This window comes from Colobus angolensis, unplaced genomic scaffold (assembly GCF_000951035.1).
Source record: "Colobus angolensis palliatus isolate OR3802 unplaced genomic scaffold, Cang.pa_1.0 Scaffold264, whole genome shotgun sequence".
Classification (NCBI taxonomy): Eukaryota; Metazoa; Chordata; class Mammalia; order Primates; family Cercopithecidae; genus Colobus; species Colobus angolensis.
This window is the reverse complement of record NW_012115866.1, coordinates 3,115,221-3,132,470: the sequence shown is the minus strand read 5'-3', so window position 1 is coordinate 3,132,470 and position 17,250 is coordinate 3,115,221. Positions and strand designations below refer to the sequence as shown.

General features: G+C 42.4%; 1 protein-coding gene across 6 annotated transcripts in view; it reads right to left on the bottom strand.

The window, feature by feature from the left end:
* Positions 1-17,250, bottom strand: part of ARHGEF9 (Cdc42 guanine nucleotide exchange factor (GEF) 9) — a 176,653-nt gene that overhangs the window by 99,863 nt on the left and 59,540 nt on the right. For 4 of the 6 annotated variants that reach the window (XM_011947409.1, XM_011947411.1, XM_011947410.1 and 1 more), the window contains exon 2: positions 11,189-11,368. The exons of the other annotated variants lie outside the window; for them this stretch is intronic. In XM_011947409.1, coding sequence (XP_011802799.1) covers positions 11,189-11,368 — 180 coding nt within the window. The remainder of the gene's footprint in view (positions 1-11,188; positions 11,369-17,250) is intronic. 6 annotated transcript variants of the gene reach the window in all.

Genomic DNA, 17,250 nt, shown 5'->3' with positions numbered 1-17,250 from the left:
GAAGGGGGACTAGTCCTTGCCACCCCTTGCTCCCCAATCAATACATAAACTCCCTTGATAACATACCCTGCCAGCAATTGCACAGCCTATAAGCTTGAACACACGAGTGATGAGGAGACCAGTGTCTCCCAAGGCAGCCCTTTCCTTTTTAAGATAATTCTTATCATGAGTTCTGTCTCTGTCTGAATAAAGTTGCCAGCCACAAATCTCAGCAAATACTACAAAAGGGCAAAACACAGATAAAGGAGTTTGGAGGGAACGTGAACTCTTCCATAACAAAGGTCACCAAAAGGCCTTTTCTCTGCCACCACAGTGAAGCAATGGCGAGGTGTGGATACAAAGGTGAATGTGAGGGACTGAGAGGAACCTGGTTAGTTGCAAGCAGAGCTCCCACTTCACACACACACACACACACACACCCTGTTTTAGGGCCCCAGTCTCAGCTTTCAGGAGGATCAGAAGTGCTTAGGGATCCCTGAATGTGCATGCCAGGAAGCACTTAGCATTCCTGCCTGGCACAAAGACAATCAGCATGGTATGTACAGTCAGGCACAGAAACTACTCCTCTACCCCTCAAGGGAAGATTTAATAACTGTCACTAATTATATGAAGGACCATAATAAGAAGGCTGCTAACAAATTGTTCTCCTCTCCAGCACCGACACAATGAGATATAAGGAGCTTCAACCAGAGCAATGAAAATTTTTGTTATATAACAGACAAAAAGAGAAAAAGAAAAGACCTGTGTGAATATCTTGTTTTTGCATTCATGGCTTTCCATCAGCACATTAAAATGGGTCCGACCCACCGAGCTTCACTGCTCTTCAACACAGACGTGTGACCTCAGGCAAGCTACCCTTTCCATTCACTCCAACACATTCTGTTTATTTACACCTCTGTACCTAGTATCCTTCTAATGCCTGCCCCCTACTCCCTTTTCAGGAAGGCCTTCCCTACTCTTTTCTATCATTTTTCTTTTGTCCCTGGCTTCTCTGAAAACCTAGTTCAAGAACAGTGCCTTCCCACAGACTCTCTTACTTGGATTTCAAAACAGCCCTGTAAGGCAGGCAAGCAAACCTTTTTCTTTACATTTCCCATATGAGAAATCCAAGGCCAGATAGGGGGATGCATCAAAGTGGCAGTCAGGATTGAAGCAAAGTCTCCGGACTCTTAGGCCAAAATTAGGAGAGCTAGTCTATGACAGTGTTTGTAAAGGGGGAAGACTCAGGAGACTGATTTCAAATCCTGGCTCTACACCTGCCTCGGAGTAACACAGAGTAAGCCACTTTAACTTTTCTGATCCTCAGTTTCCTTATCTCTGAAATAGAATAATATCTATCTATCTCATGGGGCTGTTGTGAGGATTAAACAAGGTAATGCATGTAAAAGAGTTTCTAGCACTGAGTCAAATATTAGCTGTTTTTGTTATTATCCCCTAGGTTGGCATCATCTGCCCCTAGAACAATGAAGCAACATATGAGAAACACTGTCCTTTCTAGCCAGGGAAGAGTTTTAGGAAGTACTTTTGTAATTGCCTTCACGAGTGTCCCAAATTTCTTATATTCCAAATGCCACCTCCTTGACAACCAGACTCAAAAACCCTTCCCAACGAATGGAGACTTACTTAGTCGAGGCTGGAGGTATTGATGATTTCTGTCCATGACAAGGCTTTTTAAGGTGAAAACTCAAGCTAGAATGGGGGTGGACTGGAGTGCAGGGAAACCCTTCACAGATAACGTAGCTTCCTTCCCAGTCAAGAAAACTTCCTTCCCAGTCAAGAAAATGAATCTAGTCCCTTCCCTAACTATGAACTACACTCCACTCTACCCCTAAGTCTTCTTCTTTCATTGGTTTTCATGGAATTATCCTGCTTAGACTTTGATAGAATTTAGGTTAATTAGTTAAGTGGCCACAAAAGGAGTGTTCTGCCAGGACCTTTAGAAGTTCATTTCTTCTGTATTTCCTTTGATTTGCTTTCTGTTTGAGCTAAAATAAAGAGAAGGCTTCTATTTAAGCTATTCAGATATGGAAGTACTGATTTCATGATGAAAGCCACACTAGGGAGAATGCTGAAATCAAGCCGACCTGAGTTACTCATCCCCCGGAAAGCTTGCAATTATTTGACAGACATTTAGAAAAAAAAAAAAAAAAACACCTCAGGATGGTAGATGTGGCAAAACACTGGCTTTGGAGTTGGAATGCGATCTTGTTTGGGTTATGCCATTTACTAGCAAGTTAAAGGCAAGTCTGGCAGGGCCTCATTTACTTTCTGATCCTCCAGGATAGTACTAATGCCCTAGATGGCACCTAGATGGCACCTGTTCCCTATTGAGGCTTTTCCCGCAACATCTATCTTATGTTTTTTACTCCTTTCAGCCTGTATCCAGGCTGATGTAGTCTCCTATAGCTACTGAAGTCATATGCCTCTTCCCGACCTCAGTTCTCATGAATCTAATCCCTTCCCTAACTATCCTCTACTTTCTACTTGCTAACACTTGTACAAAATATTATACCGTCTACAGACTGAGAGGAGAGAGGAATGAGGTGTGAGTGCTAATGAGTATGGAGTTCTTTTTGTGGTGATAAAAAAGTTCTGGAACTAGATAGTGGTGATCGTTGTACAACATTGCAAATGCATTGAATTGTATACCTTAAAATGATTGAAATGGGGAAGCTGATGTTATGTTTATTTTACCTCAACTAAAAAAAGATTAGCTGGGGTGGTGGCTCACGCCTATAATCCCAGCACTTTGGGAGGCTGAGGCAGGTGGATTGTTGGAGTCTAGGAGTTCGAGATCAGCCTGAGCAAAATGGTGAAATCCTGCATCTACAAAAAAATACAAAAATGAGCTGGGTATGGCGGCGGGTGCCTGTAGTCCCAGCTACTCAGGAGGCTGAGGTGGGAGAATTGCCTGGGCCCAGGAGTTTGGGGCTACACTGAGCCATGATCACACCACTACACGTCTAGCTTGGGCAAAAGCGTAAGATCCTGTCTCAAAGAAAAAAAACAAAAAACGAAATTATGGAGAATGGGCTAGAAAAGTTCTTGGAGTATATCTGTTCCAACCCCTCCACCTTTCAGAGGAGCAAAGTGAGATTTGGCAAAGGGAAAGAACTTTACTAAAGTAACAGAGCTTAGGCAAATAACCTCCCTTATGCATAAGTTTTCATATCTACTATCAGACTCTTGCAGGATGGAGTGAAGGTCTAGAGTACCTCTGTATATTCTCAGTAGCCATTTGATGATCATCTGTTGGGTGAATGAATTTTTATTAAGTTCTTAATTCTACAAATTAAGAAACTATTTTCACTGTATACTCCCTGCCTCTGGATACCTGGTCACCATGCTTTACCTGCTTATTGAAGCACACCAAACAACCTGATGTTGGACCAAGTAATACCAGTCACTTGTCATGACAACAAAGCCACCCTCTTTCTGCTGCCTACTGATGTACACTCTACCTACTGTGCTGGACTTTCTCCCAATATTTTCACTTGGGAGGGTCCTTACCCACTGCACACTCTCAGCCTATCCCAACTCACAAGGGAAAGTGAACTTCTAGGACCTGCCCCAAATTCAAGTTCATCTGTTATACTGTTTTTCAGGGCTACTGCTGGCCCCATCCCATATATAGCATCTTTAATAAATGTACCCTTAACAGTAAGCTATGCTTACTTTATAAGTAACTAAATGTGGGAATGAGTCCATCCCATACATGGCATTCAGGGCCAAGCTCTACTGAGCAGCAATGTCAATAACTGTACTACCTTAATAAGCTTATCAAAACAAAGAGTTGGACCAATGGGCAGAATTTGCAGGTCTATTATTACGGCTCTTTTCCCCAGGACATCTTACAAAGAAGGTTTTTAATCCTTTCTTGGGTTCCTACATATAACACAGTGTTCCACCATTTATTTGTTCATAAATGGAGGCTAACTGCTGATGTATGGCCCTAGTAACATTATTATGCCTGTTGGTAGAGGTCAGAACAGCCAAGATAGAACATTGTCCAATTACATGTTCAGCAGGGTCATTAGTTGTAATACCATTCCTATTAGTCTTGAAAGCCTGGCAGTGTCAGCATGTCCAGGCTTCCATGTAGCCCATGTACTCATATAAGTGGCTGAATGGAGTGGGCCTTGCATGCCCAGATGGCCCCAGTCTAGCCACGGACACATAGCAGCAACAAGAAGCTGATTCATCCAAATAATGGTTAAAAGATGAAAGCTCAGAAGCCTGGAAGACAGGAGAGGCTTGGCTGACCTGGTCTTAGGTTTCAGATCTCTGACGGGCTGCAGAGTGGAGAGTCAGTATATTCCCAGAGGGTTTGAGAGAGGAGCAGGGAGAAATGAGGACATTATTTCTACCATTTACATTAAGAGTTTGCTGCAAGTATTACCAGTATTATTATTGAGTGTTTCCTATGTGTCAGACCCCATTGTCAGTGCTCTTCCTGTATTTTGTTTAGTTCTCCCGACAACTTAATGAGGTAGGTGCTGTTATATCCTCAATTTAATGATGAGATCACTGAAGCACACAATGGCCACTTTGCTAATAAATGGAAAGACTCTGATTCTAATCCAGAAAGATTATCTCCAGAGCCAGTTCTCTTGGACATTTACACCCTTCCCATGAGTAGAAGCTCCAGAAAGACAGATTCTAGCTCAACATAAGGACAAACTGTTTCAGATCTGTCCTGAGGTATAACTGGTGGACTGAAGAGGTAGGGAGCTATCTGTCAGTTTTCACTTCTGAAAACTAAAAAAAAAGATACCCACCCTCTTCTGAGTACTGTTTCCCTAGTGACTCTCTAATATAGAGGACAACAGACCTCTCAAGATGCCAGATACCCTTAGCACTTGTCTAGACCACTCCAGGAGGTGGCTATTGCTAAGCGCTAGACAGTCACTTTTGTTCAGGACTCAGCAAATACTGGTGAGAAGATATTAATAGCACTAGAGCCGTATAAAGATAAGTGGTTTCACTCTTACTCATAATGATAAATATACTGATGAAAAAAGAAAAAAGATATATACAAATATGATGATTTTCCAAAAATTTTGTACTTTACAAAGAGCCACAGAAACAGACCTCATCTCCAGGTTCTCAGTCATGGTCCTCCTCTCAAGTCATCACACCACCAAGGCAGTATACACATGATGCTAGGAAGGCCTAAGCTGATCCCCAAACGAACCCAGGGGGTTGATTACACAGAGTGAAACAGGTGCCAGGCCCAAGATCATAGCCTCAACTCAGGCAGCCAACCAGGTTACAAATCTGTGCTATGGGTCAAAAATAGGGCCTTGGAAAGCCCCAAAGCCAAGAAAACAATTCAGAATGTCTCCTACTGGTGCCAACTCTTAAATACCATCTTCCTATTGCAAAAAGCAACATATTTCAAGAAATTGGCTCACACTACAGTATAAGGGCTAGTAGCTGGAAATAACAGAGTAAGTCAACCTTGGTTTACAGATGTTGGCCAGGTTCTCAAAAACCCAGGGTAATTTTAGCTCTGGTCCTGCCTGGAGGCTGAGGGATAGGCTATGTGACTCTCAAGGTTGCTTTCAACATGGGATTTCTATGAGGGTGACCTGTGCTACCTAATTTGGAGGAATCATCTGGGTGATGTAACAGCTACATTTAAGGAACTCTCTGAGCTGAAGAGGTCTCCATATTAAAACAAAAAAATAAAAAACCTCCAATTAGCCAAATGATGTACTAGATGATGTAATCCAAAAAATGTGCACAGTGAGAAGCCATTAAGATGGATTATGTGAATGCAAATTAGTTCTAATAATGCCATTTGAAATTCTAGTACAGGAGAGAGAAATTGCCATAATCCAGGGAGAAAGACTCTCCCTGCTAATGTCAGCCTAAACTCACAACCTATAATGTGCTACCTCTAGAGCCACAAGCAAGACCTTCTACATAAATGATATAAATGTTTAAGACTAGAGACTTATGAACACTTTGAAGCTTGAATGGATAAAGAAGGGTTGGTATATTGAAACTCCTCTAAAGAAAGCAAAAACACTATTGCCTTTAATCTGGAATGGAAGGTAAGTCCTCAAGTGTTAACAGTCTTGTTAGCAGCCCAAGCCTGCCCTTTCCTGATTGTGCTATAGGCCAGAAAGCACAGGATTAGGATTCAGAAGGGGATAACATCACTAAAAGTGGTGGAGCAGGGCACACAAAGAATCAGTTCTTCCACTGAAACAACCTTAAACTGGCAATGAATGACAGAACCCATTGTTTTAGAACTCTATAATCTAATGCAAAACTTGCAGCAACTTACAGGGGACTGCGTAATGGAGAAAAGGGCAGCAAAAATTCGGTAATAGAGCATTGAAGCACTTTTGCTTATCCCCTTACCATCCCCCATTCCCCAGTGGCTGAAGTGACAGTGGCCCACATTCCTGGTGTGGCTTTCTGGTGCCAGGAGATAATGACCTTGTTCTTTACAATATTGTAGCTGTGCCTTTTGACCTGTTTGGCACTGAGGGACTAGCACAGAGGTTGACCTCTGGCTGGAGAGGCTTTCCAGGCTGTGGCTGCCTTTGTTGGAAGATTTAAAGACATACACTGCTCATGCCCACTTGGGACAAGGGATTGTGAACAGGACAAACAGCAAACAGATGCAATAGCACAAGAAGGAAGAAGCTAAAAACGAAGTTTCTTTGGGAAAAAGAAGTTTCTTTGGGGAATAAAGGCCACCATGCATACCAGGGAAGTCACACTGTAACACGCATGCCCAGGACCAGATGCATGGTCAGAAAAAACCTCAGAGGACCATAGGCTTGTATTTCTGGAGGATGTGTGATCTACATACAAACAGGAGGAGAAGGCTGAGACAGAAGAGTTGATGACCTGGCACAGTCTCAAGTGAGTACTCCAGCTCAGAATCAAGCTGCAAAAACCAGGAAAGTAGTATTGTTTTTTCTTCTTGGCTCCAGATGTTTAAGGAAATGTCAGGTTATTGGCTGACCAACGAGATAAAATAACAGAGACTTCAGCAACCATATATAACAAGAATACAGTCTTGCAAAAATAGTTGGAAAAAGTCACTAAACAAATGGACAACTGCAACCCTCAACAATCAACAGTAGCAAACCCTGGGGAGAGAAGAAAATCTGATTTCTAGAGTTACCACATTATAATATTCAAAATGCCAAGTTTTCAACAAAAAATTACGAGATTTACAAGAAAACAGGAACATATGACCTATTCACAGGAAAAAAATAATTTGGCAGAAAACATACCAAAGGAAGCCAAGACATTAAACTTATTAGACAAAGACTGTCTAGTAAAGTTGTCTTAAGATTCAGGAGGCCTGGGTTCAAGTCCTGGCTTTGCCACTAGTTCCCTACATGAGAAAGCAAGTTATTTCCATTTTCTGGGCCCATGTCTCCTCAGTATTTATACAATGTGGAGGTAGGGTGACTAATGGCAACAAGTTGGGTACTTGGGAGATAATTTATCCTACAGATGTGTTCTGTTTGACTCTCACTGTGCTTCTTCAAAAATATGAATTACTCATTAACATTTTTTAAATATAAAGAGTTTTACATAAAAATCCAATTCCTGGCTTTTCTTGAAATACTAGAAGATCTAGCCCCTCTGGGCTTTCCTCTCCACTATACCCCACTCTAATGATGGGAAACATCCAAGTCACTTTTGCTGTCTTTAGATGGGGCATGGATTTCCCAATTGGACGCAGGCGCCCACTTACCCCTTGTCTTAATTTGCTTCACCACTTAATTGGCCCCTGTAAGCATCTAAGTTGGCCACTCTTGGCTAAGATGGGTCTTTCTAGTTCTAAATCTACAGTGAATCTAGGGTTTCATAAAGGTGAAAAGCTTTTCCCAAGTATCTCTTTTTGCAGCCAAAATGAGACAAAATACAAATAAAAGCCAGGTCACACTCTGGAACAATGGGCTTTCCTTTGAAAAGTTGGGTTTCCATGGTATTTGGTCTGTAGAAAACCAACAAATGATGGCAATGACTGGCTTAGATCATCCTTTCATTTCCATACTTCCAAGCAGGCTAGAAACCAGAGAAATAAAGAATTTGAAAGAACAAGAAAAGTATATATCCAGTTCCTGATAACACCTCAGCAAGCTCTTTACTTTCTGACCAAACCCGTGCCTTGTCACATAAGCCCATCAGTAACAGGTTGTAATGTGTCCTGTTCACAACCTACCCTTAATTAGGCAGCAAGCTCTCCTCAGGCCATGGCCCAAAGTCAGAAAAAAAAGGCTCCTTTTATGCACGGTGACAAAGGAAAAGAGCCTGAATGACTTGAAGTTAGGGCCTATTAGACAAAAGGAGGCCCACCACAGACATGGGACTTGCTACTTAGAGACACAATCATATCCTAGCAGTTTACCCTTAGCTCCTAGCAGGGAAACAGCTGAAGATGTCAACAACTAGATATGAGGACTGATGTTCAGCAAGTTTAATTCATTTAACCTTACCTGCTATTGGGAAGGTATATCAGCTCCTACATTGCTCTTGTGAAGCCATGTCCCCAGTACAGAAAGGAAAGAACCTGAGCGCGTGCGTACACACACACACAAGCACATACAAGTATGAAATTCTGAACAACAGAGGAGACAGACGTGAATAGGTTGAAGACACATATACCTGGTAAGTTCCTGTACAGTGGCCAAATGACATCATAATTCGTATTTACAAGTATCCAGCATATCACAGGTAACAAAGCATTTTTACAAGACCGAATTGTCCTCATTTTACAAGGAAGAAAACTGATATTTGAAGATGCATAGGACGCTGCTCAAGTTGCATTTCTAATAATAGAACTGAGGCAAGAATCTGGGTTTCCCAGACTGCAGGTTGGGTTTTAATGTGTAACAACAGGTAGGGCTAACTTGAACAGAACCACACTAAACACCTTGATTATCCATCCTAGGGATCAAATGTCAGCAATGAGACTTCCAGGTAGGGAATGAAGATACCGCACCATGTCAGTCACCAATTTAGTCAAATGATCTTATTTTACTAGCCTGAAGCCTGGGTGTTAGTGTTTTTGTTTGTCTGGGTTCTTCTTGTTGTTTTTTGTGCTACTGAAGTGATTCTGTTGTATAGCCAGGGTTGAGAACCACCTGGGTTAGACTCTATACCAAGTGGCTGCTGGGGCTGTGTTCCTGTAGGAACACTCCTCCTGGTCTCGGACTTAGGGACATTAATGGCGCTCATTGATATTCTGAAGTCTGGCTCTGTCATTTGCTTCCCTGAGGAATCCTGGCTTGCTCAATCATTTCCCCCCATCCTTGGATTTACTATTTATTATAAAAGTGACATTTCCCTGAAAATAAAATGCATTTGGATTTGGGTGACATCATCATTGTGTACAGTTTAATCCTTCTTTTAAAGAGGGAGGTCTGTAAGCACAAGACATACTAGCTGTATGCATACAGGGCCTCACATTAGTCCTGAAGGTCTGTGGTTATTGATATGCTTTTTCTGACTATCCCTGGGACTGATTCATTAACCAGCAAAGATGAGCTGGGACACAGATGGCATTTGCAGACTCTGACAGATGAGAAGAAAAGATTGGATATTTCATTAGAAGATTCTCATGATAGAAGGGAATGAGGTAATTTTGTCCATTCCTCTGCTTCTAGGCAGTGCCCTCATCTAAACTGTCCCAACCAGGTAACGATGGTTTCTGGATTTTTTGCCTTGAGGAAGGAGGCCTCTATCAACCTCGAGGGAAGCCTTGATATATGGACCTTCTTGGAGCTAAGAAGGTGGTGGTGATTATTATAATTATGGCAAAATAAGTTACCATTAGCTAAGTTCCTAATATCTGTCTAGCACTGTGCTAGACACCTTATTGGCATGTATGATCTAATTCCTTACAAAAAGTCTGTTATCCCTATTTTTCAGATGAGGAAATCAGGGCTCAGGGAAGTTAAAAACATTACCAAAAGCTATAGAGTCAGAAGGTAGTAAAACTGTATCTCAAGTTTTCTAACTCCAAATGCCCTCTTCCTTTCTTTATATCACATTGCCATGATTCTAATGTTAAGGTCCTTCAACCTCTAGGAGCCCTAGAGCTAGCCCTTCTGATCTTTTGTTTGGAGTCTAGAAGACTTCAGCCTAATTTTACAGGAGAAACTAACAAAATGTGATAGGCTGTAGTAAGGACGGTTATAACACACCCTCATGTGGCTTCAGTACTTGTCTTACCACAAAGCAGTTTTCGCATGTTTTATCTCATTCACTGTGACATGCCCTGGCATTAAAAGAACTGTCAAGACCATTGTGCAGATGAGGAAAATCAGAGCTCAAAATAGTCAAACAACTGATTCCAGCTCACAATTCCAAGAAAGAATAAGAGCTGAGACACCTAACCAATGTTCTTCCCCCATAGCACCCTGAGGTCATAAGCACATTGGGATCACTTCCTTTATAGTAACCCAGAAAAAGCAAAAGCTGCTGAGAAATTCCTCCCAAGAGCCTCTCTGTTAAGGGCCAGATTCTTCATGGTACAATGTCAAAGAGGCAGAAGGCTTGCAAGACCTTACATGCCACTTGCTTCCCACCCCCGGCACATTTAGATCCCAGCCACTTGATTCTTTAGAAAAAAGTAAAATGTGGTATCAGTAAGCTCCAGTCCCTGGGGGGCAGGGAGCTCACACTCTTATATTAACATCTGAACACACAGTGACAATACACAGGGGTGTGAGAGGCAATGAAGTAGACAGGAAGGAGAGGAGGAGAAGAGCAGAGGAGCAAGAGAAAGAGATGGGAAGAAACTACGAGAAGAAAGGATAAAAAAGATGAGAAATAGAAAGTAGAAAAGAAGCGAGATAAGAAAGACAAAAGTTCACAGCAATATAGGGTTAAAAAGTTATTCAAAAACCACCAAGGCCAACCCCAAAAGAGGAAACCAAGACCCAGACAAGGTAAGTGATTTGTACAACGGTGGGAGGTGGTGGGGGTGGGGTGGGGGTGTTAAACAAGAGACAAAGGAAAAGACTAAAAATTAAAAGGGTACAGATTAAAGGAAGCCCAGGTTCTCTGTATGAGACAATTTAAAAAAAGGAAAAAAATATGAGAAAAGCCACCAGGAGAGAAATAAACAGGAAAACAGGCTGGTGAAGGGGAAGCCAGGTACAGGCAGCCAAGGAAATAGGAGAGGAGAGTGAAGACTGACACTCACCCTCACAAAGCTGGCAGGAAACCATCCCTCCTCATCGTCGATCTGGCCCCACCACCAATCCTTGTTGGAAGCATCCAAGACTTTGATGACGTCGCCAGCTTTAAATGCCAACTCCCGGTTGGCCATGGTGACGTGATCCCATACTGCCTCAGCACTAACGATGGAATCTCCAGTGATCAGCTTAGGAGACAAAATGAGAATGTGTTCAGTCCACACAGCTACCTTGCTTGCCCCTTCCCCCACCCACAGAGCTCTACTACTTATAGAAAAACTCATATACTCAAGTGGTGAGAGATAGGGGTGAGGGGGATGGCACTGGAACACAAGTTCCATTGGACCACAAGACAAACAATACTGTCAACTCTCTGCTAGTCAGTGCATGGAATGACCCAGAATATGAATATGTACTACATATGCCTCATGCTTTTTATCCCTAATCATGAACTCCTCCTACGCAGAACAAAGAAAGCTCCAGTCCATCTCTCCTTGGTGGTTCAAGGCAGCTCTGGGTCAGGAATGGGTGGAGAGGCTGAAAACAATGGCTAAAATGAGAATCAAGCTTATTTGCTTTCAATTCCCTGTGCTCCTCCCCCTTTCCTCCTCCTCCTTGGAACTGACCAACTGAGAGTTGGTGGTACATTATTTAACCCCACTATGCCCCTCCTCCTGGGGTAAGAGACCATAACATTCCTCACGCATAATGGACCCCAGTCCTGCAGCCTCCTCCTCTCACTCACACATGATGCCATCCAGAGAGGTCATGGGTAGGAAAGAATATGGCTTTCTGTGATGCCTTGCACCCAAGAAACTCAACTTTAGCACAGATTCTCTCAGTGGTTTGTACAACCATTCTGTGAGAGACAGTCGGTGGGGGGGGGGGTCTGGGTTGACTTCTGCATTTGATGGATGGCAAAACTGAACAAGGAAGTGAACAGATGAGCTGGAGATCTACCCAGCAAGGCAGGACCTGTGCATGGAATGGACCCTAACCCGGCTCACCAGACTTCATGGCTAGCAGGACTGGGCTCCACACAAGAGCAGGCAGACATCTATTCCACTGCCGTACGAGCAAACACACATTCATGAAACTCATCTAAGCACAGTGATAGGGATGGGGTGAGGGTGGGGAGGTAGTCTGCCTCTCTCTACCATCCTGCCCACTGTCTTATTTTTTCTTTTTCCCTCAACTGTTCCAGCTTGTATGGGCCATCAGTCTTCTCAGCATTTGGGGTAACACATTCCAGAATAGAGAACACATGGCCTATCAGGCAAAGATACTCAAGCACTCTCTCCCCAGCACTGAATTTCTGAACAAGTCCTCTAGAAGTCAGCTTTTCCATCAGCCTACTTTGCTCAAGGCAATAATGGCTCCATAAGACCAAAACTAAAACAACTTAAAGACAATCGAAATAGTCTATGGAATATATATCCTCTCTCATATATCTGCCCTCCAACACGCTAGCCACAGAATAACCCTAGGTTCTCAAAATAAATGCACAACAAATATGAACACATATATATGAACACGCACGCACATACACACATGCTGATCTTTGACTTAAGTTAACATGTTTTGTTCAGGTCCTACCTGATGCATCTGTCATGGCTCAGAATTCGTCTTTGTGCCTTCCATAGAAGGTAAGGCATAGGGAGAGCTCTTCAGGATAGATAAAAAATGAATTTCCAGCAGGACCTTTCACAACACCACCTTTCAAATACCTCATGCTTTATACTTTGCCAAGTGTTTTCACATCTACTCCATCACTTGATCCTTACGGAATAAACTGGGCCTCACTATTACCATTCATTCATTCATTCATTTTAAGTTTTTGACATGGAATCTCACTCTGTTGCCCAGGTTGGAGTGCAGTCGCGCAATCTTGACTCACTGCAACCTCCACCTCCTGGGTTCAAGTGATTCCAGTGTCTCAGCCTCTCAAGTAGCTGGGACTACAGGCACACGCCACCATGCTCAGCTAACTTTTGTATTTTTAATAGAGATGGGGGTTTCTCCATGTTGGCCAGGCTGGCCTCAAACTCCTGACCTCAAGTGATCTGCCGACCTCAGTCTCCCAAAGTGCTAGGATTACAGGTGTGAGCAACTGCACCTGGCCATTTACCTATATTTTAACTATGAGGAAACTGAGGCTCAGAAATATGACCTGGTCCTTCAGCCAACAAGACAAGTAACACATTATGAAGCTGGGTCTTCTAACTTTGTGTGTTCCTATAATTATCAAACTGTACTACCAGTGTCTATTCATTACCTACACTGAACTCCATCTATGATATCATAAGCCAGTTGGCTCCTATTCTTAAAGAACCCTACAGGAGATTTACACAGCCACCTTTAATCAGAGGTGCCCATGAGGCTGAGGACATTCATTTTTATGTTGAACTTGCTTTCTTCCAATTGTACTAAAAGTCAATTTCTCCTTGTTTTGGCTTCAGTGAAGAAAAAGAAAAGCTGGTCACTGGCCTACTAAAGTAAATTTTTATAGAGAAGTCTCCCCTCTCCTGGAAAAGATGGGTCTCAAGTGGGCATTGTTAGAACTCAGTAAGCACATACAGCCCCAACCCAGAACACCACTAAGACCTGTAGTTTAAAGCTATATCCATAGCTTTTTATCAAGGGTCAAAGAGTATCTCAGCATCAATTACCAACCTTCTGCTCAGGACACTATCTGTGGTGCTCTTTGAGGTCCCCCAGGCCCAGATCTGGCTGATTCCACTGTCTATATTTTTTACTTTGCAGTCTTCTTTTTAGGAACTCCATGCTTGACTTTTCCCAGAAGCAGATAGCTGACTTTTGTCCCCCATTTAGTCCAGTTGATATACCTGGGCCCTCAGGTCACAAGGCTCAGCTATACCCTGGACAAAGCCAATCTAGGACCTAGTGGTCACAAAAACAACTAACCAACTTGCAAGCCTGTTGTCAGGGCCTACTTAGAATCAATGACTGTCAGAATTGGACAGAATTTTAAAGATCATCACCTTCATGCCCTCATTTTATCGATGAGGTTTAACAAAAGTACAGTCATCAAATGGTCAGCCTCCTGGACCAGGGTTTTTTCTAACATAACACCACAGAGAGGGAAGACAGGTAGAAAAAATAATCTGAATTTAAGACCTTGTTATACTACTAAAGGTGTAATGATAATTATGATGATGTTAGCTAATACAGAGCACTTACTATATGTCAGGCATCATTCTAAACACGTTATAGACATTAATTCATTTAAGCCTCACAGTAGCCCTTTAAGGAAAAACTATTACTATTCATATCTTACAGATGAGGTAGCTGAAGCTCAAAGAAGTTAAATAATTTGCAGTTCACACAGCCAATAACTATTGAAGCCATTATTCCAATACAGGCACAGTCTGACTCTAGAGACTCTGCTCTTAACTTACAAACTATTCTACCTCTGGGTCCCAGTTTCTTCACATATAAAATGGGGATAATTCTACTCTACCATCTGCTTTGTAGGCTATAAAACACTGAACTGAGAGCTGACAGGTATGTGCATGGAGGTAAGAGGAATGCTAATCCAGAAGGGGTTAACAGCTGTGTGGGGCTTCTGTGTTCTCTCCTCACAAACACAAGCAGGAGCAAGGGGATGTTCCCCCCTCATCTTCTGAGTTGTTTCTAAAATGTAAACTAAACTTAACCAGGAAATTGGTTCCAAATCTTCCATTTGTGTACAGAATTAACTTTTAACTTGCTACAATTTTTTTAAAAATGCACTTTGCTCTGCTCATCCATCTTCCATCCAACATTCATTCATTGGGCTCCTACTGTGTGTGGGGATCTGCTCACTGTGACTCAGTTGCAGTCCTTACCTGAAGAACAAAGGGTTTCCAGGTACCAACAATGCTTTCCAGCAGGATGCAAAGGTGGTTTTATGGGCAGGCAAACCTACCTTCAATTCTGGGCTTTACTACTTTAGAAAGTAGCAATGACAACAGGAGGTGAGGAATAGAAGGGGAGTCAGAGAGAAAAACTTAAACGTAATTGTCAGCATGTAATTACAACATCTAGTACAATTTCACAAAAGCCAAAGACAAGAGTTTCTAATTATACAACCTTGGGTCTCAGTTTTTTCATCTGCAAAATGGGGGTAATGATGTTTGCCTCACAGGCAGGGTTATAGAGAGGGTGAACTGAGATGGTGGATATACAATGCCTGGCATGTGCTGGCCTAGCACGAGACTTCAGAGAAAGGAGGTTGATTTACACGGGTATTGGGCTCTAGAAAGGTTTTGTGTGGCAATGAAGATAGTCCTTAAAGAATGGGTAGGATGGAGCCAAATAGAGAAGGAAAGGGAGGGGCATTTGAGGCAGAGAAATGAGATTAAGCAAAGTCTCAGAGATGAAGACTGGGAAATGTGATGGTGAGCGAGTAGTGGAGTTTGCAGAGAGTAGGGTTGGGAAAGGGGAGTGGAGGGAGTGATGGCTGAAAAGGTAAGTGAAGTCATGTTTGGAGGACCTTGAATTTAGTTTGAGGAAAAGAAAAAGGTCAAAGTTGATTTTTGGGTGCAAACGTCAACTAAAGCATAGGGTAAATTAGAAGGAAATATTGGCTTGGCTTGGCTTTGCAGGAGAAGAGATGACAAATTTTATCTTTAAAGTATTAAATATGGGGGGCTAGCAGGACACGCAGGTGGGTGGGAAGCTCAAGAGCGAATAGGGTATATATAGAGGTTTGGGAATTAATGGCCCAGAAGAAATTGTGAAAATCAGAGTTTGCCCTGGAAAAATGTGCTAAGAAGTCCAGAAACCTTGGGAAATCAAGATTTATGTTTAAAGATGGAATGTGAGGTAAGGAACAGAAAAAGAGCTACGCAAACAAAACTAAATGAAGCTGTTAGCACATCATTAAGATACAAAGGAATATGATCTCTCAAACTCCAAGACAAGAGTTTCAAGCAGCAACAGCTCATCAACATTATCAAATGGTACAGAGCTATAAAAAGAAAACCAAGAAAAGGTCATTTGGGAGTAGCGATAGCAGGGATTATATTCTCTATTCCCAAACTGGTTTATATTCCTCTCCCTGCCAAAATCCAACTGTTACCATCCTTCATCTTGCAAGCCTATCATAAAGCCAGAAGATGGAGCAGCATCATTCTAGCAAGGTACTCAAAGAGTTCTGAGCCTTAGGACAGCAGTACTGTGGCTTCTAACACAATAATTCCCAATCCCCAGGACATTTCAGAGGAAGCACTAAATATAGGGTGGCTCTTGCTCAATCTTACAAGTGAGTGGGACACACAGTGTTTCCCACTCCCACATCAACGAAACTTTTGGACACGAATAAGAGGATGGGGAGGGTTAGGAGTCCTGCATTATGCTTAAAGACGGAATAGGATATTATTTCTTTGTATCCAGATTTCTGAAGACAATCCTAATATCAAATATTCTATCTAATTGCTCCCCAAAGTAGATACATCTGTTATCAGCTGTCATGTGCCTTGATTTTTAACCTAGAAATATGATTGCTATACCCTGGAAGCACTGGGAATCAGATCTAAGGCTGGTTTCTGTGACCAAAAAAGGCACGTGTGTTTGCAGTGAGCTTAGGGTGGCCAGTGGACCCTTTCAGTGGGAACAAAAGAAGAAACGGAAAAGACAGAAGGAAAGTAAAAGAGTTAGAAAGGGAAGGAGGAAGCAAGAGAAGCTTACACTTGTAGAAAACATAGGCTGGAAACTGGATAAAGGGCTTTCTTTTGTGATTTCAACCTCTATAATTCTCCAATGTAAGCATTAACATCTCTATTTTTACTGAAGATAACTTGTGATATAAATCAAGTAGTCCACAGTTACCCAGTTAGTAGATGGTGGAACAGATTTGAATCACCAGCTGGCCTTACTCTACAGCTTTGCTATTTGCCAGTCCCCCAAGGTACACGTCAAATGGCAGGGAGGGGGACCAACTCACCCTGTGAATGACCTAAAGGTCAATTCCTCAGAGGGTTTGTTAAAACACAGGTTGTTGGGCCGCATAGGTCTTGAGAATGGATTAGGTAGGTCTAAAGTGCAGCTTGAGAACCTGCACTTCTTT